General features: G+C 46.4%; 1 protein-coding gene across 1 annotated transcript in view; it reads right to left on the bottom strand.

Annotated features, from left to right (window-relative positions):
- The window catches only part of slc12a5b (solute carrier family 12 member 5b), a gene marked incomplete at both ends in the record, with an annotated part of 55,091 nt that extends 52,008 nt beyond the window's left edge, over nucleotides 1-3,083 (bottom strand). Inside the window, one exon of the mRNA XM_080854283.1 lies at nucleotides 3,029-3,083. Coding sequence (XP_080710409.1) covers nucleotides 3,029-3,083 — 55 coding nt within the window. The remainder of the gene's footprint in view (nucleotides 1-3,028) is intronic.
- Between the last annotated feature and the right edge of the window lie 7,230 nt (nucleotides 3,084-10,313).

Here is a 10,313-nt window from a genome sequence, read left to right as displayed (position 1 = left end):
CAATAGGAGGCTACCAGACACTCAGAGTCCCTCATTCACAGATACACACACACACAGACACAGACACACACACACAGATACACAGACACACACACACACACACACACACACACACACATACACACACACACACACACACACCAACACACTCAGAGACAGAGAGACACAGACACACACAGACACACAGGCACACACACACACTCACAGAGAGAGACACACAGACACACAGGCACACACACACACACACACACACACACACACACACACACACACACACACAAAAGGAGGAAGAGGAGGGGCCAGCCTGCTAATCCACATAAACCTTTAGAAACACTCCTAATGTTCCAAAAATAAACACAAACTAGCGTTTTTTTGACTGCAGGACATGACATTTGGGTCACTCTGGCGATAAAAAGGCCTGTGCCAAGCTTCCCATGCTATATAACCGTGCAGTATGACAGCGTTAAAGCACCCCAGAGATGTCAGAGGAGGGCATATCTAACAGCTAGAGCTAACACAAGCAGTCTGGGACTATGCCATGAGTGGCGTGTATATGACGGCATCATGCTGTCTGCGTGTGTGTGTGTGTGTGTGATGGGAGGTGACTGGCTTTCACAGGTGATGGGTCTGAAGGGCGGTAGGTAATATGTGCTGCTGCTGCTGCTGCTCCGTGTCATGCCAGATGTCCTGATAATCTAAATATGTCTGTAGCACACGAGGCCAGACCACTGCAGCACAGACCCTGTCCCCAATCACCAGGCAGAGAGGAGCTCTAAACCAGGCCAACACACGCACACACACACACACACACACACACACACACACACACACACAGACACACAGACTCACACACACACACACACACACACACACACACACACACACACACACACACACACACACACACACACACACACACACACAAACACACAAACACACACACACACCTATGTATGTTTATAAATATAGACACACGCACACACACACAACTGTACTATGGACAAACCCACATATATACCTGCCGCCTCTGTTTCACACACAAATGCAAATGGATACACGTATGAATGCAAATCATAAATGCACAAAATTGCATATGCATCCACCCTCCAATCCATAACCCCCCCCCCCACACACACACACACACACACACACACACACACACACACACACAGACACCCACACACACACACTCAAACACTGCTTTGATGCTTTCTTATGAAGGTAAAGCCAAAACAATCCACCCGTCTTTAACACAAATCCATCTATCTTCAGTGGAGCCTCTGTAGAGGACTCAGAGTTTGCAGCACAGTAGAGCAGCAGTGTGGGAGACAGCTGATATCACGGCACCCTGGACAGCGACCACATCACTTACACAGAGCGGCCATATGCCAACCGATTTCAGCACCTCAGTCAGCACAGGAGCACAGCCTTTTTTGGGAGAAAAGTCAGCACTCTAGACAGCACCCGTGGCTCAGAGCTAAGACTTAATGAGCTTCTGAAGAGCCTTGGCATCTCTGTGTGAATGCGTGTGACTTCAGAAAAATGACAGTGCATTTAAAAATAATACTGTAGTACATCTCATTAGTTCCACCTTACTGCACCATTAGCCACATATTGTAAGGAAGAGAAGCCACTGTCAGAAGATGAACACGCATATGCATGTAGGCAGGCACACACACACACACACACACACTCTCACACATCAAAGGGCTGTGAATTTGTTGCAGTGCGCACATAAGGGACAAGTCCTAGGCCCCATCTGAGAGCTTTCGGATCTCATCCATGCTGCCTAAAATATGGCTTACAGGGTCTGCTCATCTCTCTCTCTCTCTTTCTACCAACATTTCTCTCATTTTATTTTCTTCCCTCTTCTCATCTATCTGACCATCTTTCAGCCTCCCTCTTTCATTCTCTTTCCCTCTCATCCCTCCAGCTGTCTTTTTTTTTATCTATCCGTCACCACGCACCCATAGGCAAGGAATAGCATCATGCAAATCAATTAATAAAGCAACAGCATGTGACAGATAAGAGAGAGAGAGGTAGCCTTCAACGCAGGGTCGAGTGGAAGGCATCAGAGAGAGGGATTTACAGGAGAGGGGGGACATGAGAGCGCTTGGCGGGAGTGTGTGTGATCCGGCATCCAAGCGAGCTTTCACCGCGTGTCAGCCGGCAGCGGAGGAGACGTCAGCCAGCAAGCTAAGACATGTCTGCCTGAGAGATGCTTGCCATACTCTACTGCATATTCAAATCCAGTTTTTTATCATGCACTGATACAGAGAGACAGGGGGAGGGATAGATAGATAGAGAGAGAGAGAAATAGATAGAGAGAGATAGATAGATAGTGAGAGATAGATAGAGAGAGAGAGAGAGAAACAAATAGAAGGATAGATAGAGAGATAGAGGGAATGAGAAAGAGATAGAGGGATAGAGAGAGATGCTGGCAAGCACTCGCAGGTTGATGCGAGCGCCCAGGGGAGGTGACCGTGATGAAACTGGACGGTGCTCCCGCGCCAACTAGAAGAGCCACAGAGGACTCAGCCCAATGCTGCAGCAAGCATCTCTCTTTCTCTCTGTCTGTCTCTCTTTTTTTCTCTGTCTCTCTCTCTTCCTCTCATCCAAACCCACAGGCTGATTAGAACACACATTCACAATTAACTGACACATGCACACGCACGCACACACTCATATTCTGTGCATGTACTCTTGCACACACACACACACACACAAGCACACTCACGTGCACACGCTCGCAAACTTAATCACACGTGCACTGTCCCTCTCCAGGCAGAGAAAAAAGCATTATTATTCTCCTCACAGCAGCCTTGCAGCAAAAGCTCACCAACACACACACACACACTTGCCCCCCCCCCCCCCCTCCACACACACACACATAGACTTGCAGACACCAAAGCTGCTGCAAAGAGGGAGCTACAGTACAATGTTGCCTTCCGCTCTGCATACAAAGTGCAGCCACCCACACACTCGTAAACACACACAAACACACACACACACACTGGGGGTGACTCACCCTGACTGTTGGGTCCTCCGTCCCCCTCCTCGCCGTCTGTCACGTTGTTTAGCATCCTGGCCTCTTCAGAGACTAGGCACCGGCTTCTGCTGCCTTCTGTTTCTGCAGCTCAGCTCCACACCAACCGAATGCAGAGAGAGGGAGAGAAAAAAAACACACTTGCGCGGCCACGGAGGAGGAGGAGAAGCAGTGTGGGCTCTCTTCTCCTCTCTCTTGCTCTCTCTCTTTCTCTCTCGTGCTCTCTCTCTCTCTATTTTTTTTCTCTGGCTACACGGAAGAGCAGCGGCAAGGAGAGAGGCAAGAGGAGTCTTCGACTGGGCTGATTTGAGACTTCTTGTCGTTGTGTGCCTTGCGTAATACGTGACACTCTCTCTCCTTCTCTCTCTCTCTCTCTCTTCCTCTCTCTGTCTCTCTCTCTCTCTCTCTCCAGGAGGAGGAGGGTAAGGAGAGTGAGTGGCTGCAGGGGTGTAGCTGATGATGGAATGCCTCAGAGCTCGGTCTCTCGCTGTGTGTGCCTACACACACACACACACACACGCTCACACGCTTAAACTCTGACACACACACGCATAGGCGTGCGCACACAGACACTCTCTTCACGCTCTCCCTGTGCGCTTACTGCACAGCCAAAGAGCAGCCTGACAGCCTAAGCCTGACCACTACATTCATCAAGCATTCACAAGGTATTATCCCTGCTCTCTCTCTCTCTCTCTCTCTCTCTCTGTCTCTCTCTCTCTCTCTCTCTCTCTCTCTCTCTCTCTCTCGCGCTCTCTTCCCACTGGCTGACGAGATTCTACTCTGTGATGGAGAGGGAGCGAGAGAGAGAGACAGCGAGCTAGAGAGCAGGATGAGCATTTGATGGAGGAGAGTTGTCTTGCACTGTGACATTGATTCCTTTTGAATGACGATCACGTTTTGCATTTCTTTTATCCCCAAAATGAACACTGATACAGAGAGTTGGATCGTGACCTCCCTCCTGAAGGGGAACACATCAATCTAACGCTCAGCAATGAAAACAAAAATGCTTCCCGCTGCTGCAATCATTAAGTTATAACGGTCAAGGTGTAACATACCCATAGTTTATTCATGTGCTAATGCAGAAATGACAGTCGGGGGTCATTCCTATCTCCCATCTCCTCACTAGATCATTCAGCCAGTTATTTTTGTCCAGGCAAGAGCGCTGGGTTGAGAAAAGAACAAATGAAAGTGTCTTGGGAGAGGAGATAGTAACATGACATTTATCTTTCATATATGATTTTAAAGATTCATGCAGCACCTGAAACAACAGTGTCTAAGATTCACAGCCTTTTGGCACTAGACCACATGCATGAGAGGGAGATGGGAAGAAAGAAAGAAAGAGAGGGAGATGAAAAAAGAGAGAGAGAGAGAGAGTGTGTGTATGTGTGTGTGAGTGTGAGTGAGAAAAAGGGGGGTGACTCCTAGATTATGAATTCTTCTCACGGGCTGCCTCTCTACTGCAGCACTGCATGCCATCATCCGGATGAAAGAAACGCTCCACTGCAGAGCCACAGCGTGCAGTCAGTGGCACCTAACTCTCAATGGGAACAGTGCATTATGTTCTGTGATTCAATTTGGACAAACCTCTGGTGGCGCGCTGACTGATGCTGCAATACACCTGTCCGCGACGGGAGTAATGCTGCAATCAAAACCAGCCGGAGCGCGGTGTTGCACGGCATGGCTGCATGTGCGACGATGTGAAAGTCAGCTAGAGAGAAAAGACAAGGAGAGAGAGAGGGAGCGTGGTACATCCACTGTTTGTTTGGAGAGAAAGAGAGACAGACAGACTTTGAAAATGTTGTTGTTTGTGACCAACCCCAATGACAGTTCTCCATCAGCAATGGCTGAATGTCTCTGACAGACCCAGTAATTTGGAGACAAAAGCAACCCCTACCCTGAGACTGGATTCAGCTAAGGCTTTAAAAGATTTCCCCCTCTAATGGCGGATAGAGAAAGAGCAACATGTTTAGCAGAAAAAAAAGACATTTTCAAACCAGTGAAAAAGAGGGATATGGATATCAACCAAAAAAATGTGTCCTGTTGGATGTCATTAGTCATTCAGCCAAACCAGTCATTAGGGCCCAACATATGTAAGCTATGACTCCATAATTCCATGTCATTTTGCACAGTAGTCTTTGGGATCATATCTGATACATGAGTGACGCCATCCACATCTTAATGATGTCAGAGAACATCTGTTCAAGCTTAACACCGTTATTTCTAGAGCTTCATTCAATCTCTGAGCCGGGGCAAACAGCCCGGGCAAATATTTACCGCGGCTAGTGACTCCGGCAAGTGTGCTACTGAGTTGAAGCATCCCTGCCCCTTGTGGAAGTGACAGGGCTCGGGCCGGATGGTGGCGTGTATCAGAGAGTGCAGAGTGTCTCCTAATGTGTCTGGGCGATGTAGAACATAGAGTGGGAGCGGTTGCAGGGAGAAAGCCCAGGGCTTCCACTGAAGCAAACGCAATGGGAGTAATGCTCCTGAAAGCATCTTAGACTTTCATGGACTTCTATTTTTAGGGGACGCCATTGAGAGCTAAACTCTCATCTCTTGGCGTTGTAAAGAGACTGAGAGAGAGACAGAGAGAGAAAAGAAACAATAAGACATTGAGTAGATGCTGCAAGACGTGGCACTGCGTACACTGAATTACAGTACAGATTTAGACGGTACTGCAATAGGCATGATAGTGGAATGATCTTCGTAATGACCATATATCAGTTTTATGTGCAAACGGCTGCAAACATGGCCATATGGTCCATAAAGCTTGTGTAATCTTGCAAAAACAAAGATCTTGCTCACCATCTCCATTTCACCACAATATAAGCCTTCTGTAAGTACACTCATCCTGATAGGATATCTATCTGCAACATGATCGGCATAATAGTAACTCAAATCACATAACAGTATTCCCTATATATCAACAATCCTTTACAATTTCAATGCTGAGAGAATCCTAGAGTTGCTTTGATCATCTGAAACCACAAATACCAATGTTCTGTACAAGGCATTCATTTGGTGCTTTACCATCATAACTATTGATACATTATTATGATAAAGCTCTGTACTGCAAATATACAGGTGTTTCTATAAACAAATATTATGCTCTTCCACCAGGAGAAAGTAAGAGGAACTCCACGGGCTGAAACGAGGAAACTGATCATCATCTCCGTATACTGTAGATAACATGTGAGATGGGGTGAGGAGAACAGCTCCCTGGCATCTCTGGTTGAAGCTCTGCAGCAGCAAGCAGGCAGCCCTGCCACCGAGGGGACCCTTATTGCGGGGGAGGTCTTGGTTCGACAAAATTGCTCTGACCCTCCGGCTGAACCCGTGTTGACAACACTGGAATTTAAGAGGGTGCAATACAGACTTTCAAACATCCTAATTAGATTTGCCTAAATAAATCATGCTCTCCCCCGTCTCTCTCTCTTTCTCTCTCTCTCTCTCTCTCTCTTGTTGATTCGTGCTAAAAGCCCACTCCTTGTAAGCGCCTGTCATGTTGTCATCACAGCCACGGCAGTTCAACCACGACGGCCTTATTTCATAGATGCGACCACACGGACACGCACAATTTCGTGCCACAGTTTTAATCATAGCACAAGCCATCCCGCTGCGCTGTGATCAGATGCGGTCATTTATTTATTTCTATATTTAAAAACTCATTAGACCGTCACAATGCATCTTCTTGCAGTGGCATTAGCAGAGAGTACCAGCCAAGCTGCATGCACAGAAGTCAAGAGTTTATGAGTTTTGTGTAACTACTGATATGATCTACAGTGAGCAACCAGAATGACAAAATGTCGGATGGAACGATTAGGTACTTTATCCCCACTGACAAACGGGTAGCCTGCATGTCACTCTGCTGTTGTATTGGCAAAGGACGAAAGCACAAAAACGACAATAAAATCACAGCAACCTGTGGATTACTGGCAACAATTAGCTTTCTAGCTGAGTGTTTTCACTTTCTATTGCATTGTGACTGCAACTAATATATCTTCATTGTGACATACAATGCCATGTAATTTTAACTTGGAAACAAATGCATTGGTGTATAATCCTCCTCCATTACATATCAGCAATTAAAAAGCTTTATGTGTCACACAGGCATAACAGTTTAACAAAAGTTTGGCACATTTAGCTAGACCAAATTCATACCTACAAGGTGTCCCCTGTTGCATCCAAACCAGCTGAGGACCACTGTTGTCCGGGCCATGAGTCACCTACTGAGCCTTATCAACATGCTCAGCACTCAGCAGGTAGGACAACACTGCAGCAATACCGATGTCACATCCTACTGGGACTGCCTGCCTGTGCTAAAAAAAACAACAACATTTGTCTTTCACTCTCCTTCAAGATGCTTTGGGTGGAGAGGCCTACCACAGAAGTATGTAGCCTTCAATGAGTGCTTGTGTATAGTACATGTATGAATGTATAGTACTGTACATGTATCACCCGAAGGAGTAGGTTCTCCATCAATTCATACTCTGTTCTGTGTGGGCTCTTGGGTCCAAGGCGCTTTAAGAGAAATTCCTGAGTTTTAAAGATGACTCAGATTACTTACATAATAAGTGCATATACAAGGAGCAACTTCAATTTCCAGGGTGTTCTCCTTGCTCTGATGGAAATATACACCGGAATCTGCTTGCACACACACACTCAGAGTCATTCCCACACTGCACCTGTTCCAAGGTCAAGGTTTAAAATGGTCTGAGCTGGGTGTTATGCAACACTTGGAGTAGAACTTGCAAACTTATTATACAAACTTGTATATCTGAGGTAGTTACATGTTATGACTGTCGTACGATTAACAAGATGATGCGAAGTATGAAAAAGATTTGTTTTGCAAAATATCGCGTCCCATCCAACAAAACAAAGCACAGCACATGAGAGAATGAGAGCGGTCCAGGGATGTGCATCTAGAGTGGGCTGGCACACATTTGGCTCCTACAAACAGGTCTGTGTTTATAGCTGATGAATGAGAAGAATACCCAGCAAGGCTCTTCCTGGCCCTGTGTGAGCAGGTGAGGAGAGCTCCTCGGCCTGTCTAGGAGAGGGATTCTACCCCTACATTTTCTTTTCATTTTGTATTTATTTACTGTTGCATACACATCCATCTGCAGAGCTAGTGCTAGGGCAGAGCCCTCTATCAGCACAACACAGGTGGGGAGGCAGAGGGTTTTGGAGCAGGACGGTGGTGACTGGCAGGGGACTTTTATTTATCCATGATGGTGGTTGCTATGGGGAAACAGGAGGTTGCGGATGAGCTTTTCCCAGGTCCGACCCAGTCGCTACCCTGTGTGGGCGTGGCCTTCACGTGGCCCAACCTTCTCCTGATGAGCGGTTGCTTGGACACAACACGATTGGCAGTCAGCCCGAAGGCCATTTTGATCTGCACCAAGCGGATTTAGCGCCACCCAGGCTGAACACAACCCAAAACCTACACAACCCTAACATCATACGCACACACTCCAGCTCAGAGAGACATCACTGATGCCCTAATCCACACACACACACACACACACACACACACACTCACACACACACACACACCCCTCATTACTGAAGCTGTAATCCTCAGATTAAGGCCAGTGGACTCTGTGCCGGAATCTTTTTTTTTTCAATTCCATCAAAACAGTAAAATGAGAAGCAAAGAACTTCCTCCTCATCATTGAGGAGGGCAAAACAGAGATCTGCGACGAGAGATTGTGTGTGTGTGTGTGTGTGTGTGTGTGTGTGTGTGTGTGTGTGTGTGTGTGTGTGTGTGTGTGTGTGAAACAGAGAGAGAGCATTCCTCCATTACCAGTTTCTCTGATGGAATCTCTTCTAGCATGTGAACTCTGCTCCAGGAGCACATCATTATTTCTCAGTGATGAGACTCCCCACCTCTGCCATCTTAGCTGTCACACAGCCCCCTAAACTACCGGCTATCGAGAAGCTATCAAGCTTTTCCAGTACACCCTCCAAAAACAACTCATCAAACAGTGGGCAGGCCTACCAGGACCTATCACCGTTTACATTCCCTCCCCTGAAAAGGGTAGATGAAGAGACAAAGCAGGACAGGTTGTTTCTGGGCAGTTCATCAGGGCTTTGTGTAAATGTCAGGAAAGGAGAACCAGGCACTCCATGGCCCCCGAGAAAACATGACGGTGAGCAGTCAGAGACACCCTTTGCTGACTTTGAGCTTCAGGGGTGCTGAAATCTGAACGTAACCAGACTGAGTGAACTTTCAACGCACACGCTAACACAACAAGCATAAAATTGGTTTCAGTCAAAGTGACATCTTCAGTCCAGTGAGAGCAACGGTTTTACATGCTTGACGCAACGAGTTCTTAAATATCTGTATCAGATACTTTCACGGACCTTGACAGCCCTACAAACGTCTCAACTGAGACAATAAACCTATTGATTTATTGACCAAGTACTCTTCATACACTCAGTGAGTCGATGGTCTCGGACTGAAACTTCATTACTGTAAATTGCTTTCATAATCTACCACTCAGTGATGGGCAGGACGTCATTGCGGCTTTGCATTTACCTCAAGTCCATTATTCTTATAGGCTGGCTCTGATTAAATCACATAGCAGGTTTAAGGTGCAGGCTCTACAAAGCTCTTTGAGTCAATGCAGTGTGCATTGGTGAAGTGTAGATCAACCAAACAGAACTGAATTCAATTGAAATTAATTCAGGCGGTATATTTGAGAAATGTTTGAATTCTTGTGAAAGTTGCGTGCAGTCACCTAATGTCTAATGTCTCTAGAGATGTGTGCAGTTCTCCATTTTAATCTGAATTTCATTTCATCTGGCAAGAATACCCCATTTGGATTTATTTCATTGTACACATGTTGAGCTGGTGGCTAGTATTCCCTTGGTTCTGTTTCAGTGATTGAGACACTACATTTTTGATCCGCTGTTATCAGTCGAATTGATCTTCTGTATTTGTGACTCACTGGATGCGATGTTATTCTGTACAAGTGATGCAATCACTATGATGAAATTCTGCCTCACTGATTCAATTCTAATGACTCTGCCTTCTGTATTTAGGGCTGTTGAGGTGAGTCCATCGCAGTGATTGAACGTCCATGATTACTAATGATTTGAATCCATTTGATTGTGTATTTGTTGATACTGTATTAGTGTTCCTGTGCATGTGATAGAGTGCAGTGGATGCTGCAGACGGTGCAGACGATGCAGAGCCACCCCAGTGGTGCCGCTGGAGATTTACGAGCAGGCAGTGAGTGTGAGGGCGCTCCGAGAGAGATGTGCG

Source organism: Sprattus sprattus, assembly GCF_963457725.1.
Source record: "Sprattus sprattus genome assembly, chromosome: 16".
Lineage (NCBI taxonomy): Eukaryota > Metazoa > Chordata > Actinopteri > Clupeiformes > Clupeidae > Sprattus > Sprattus sprattus.
Note: the sequence above shows the minus strand (reverse complement) of the source record. Positions and strands in the feature narration are given on the sequence as shown.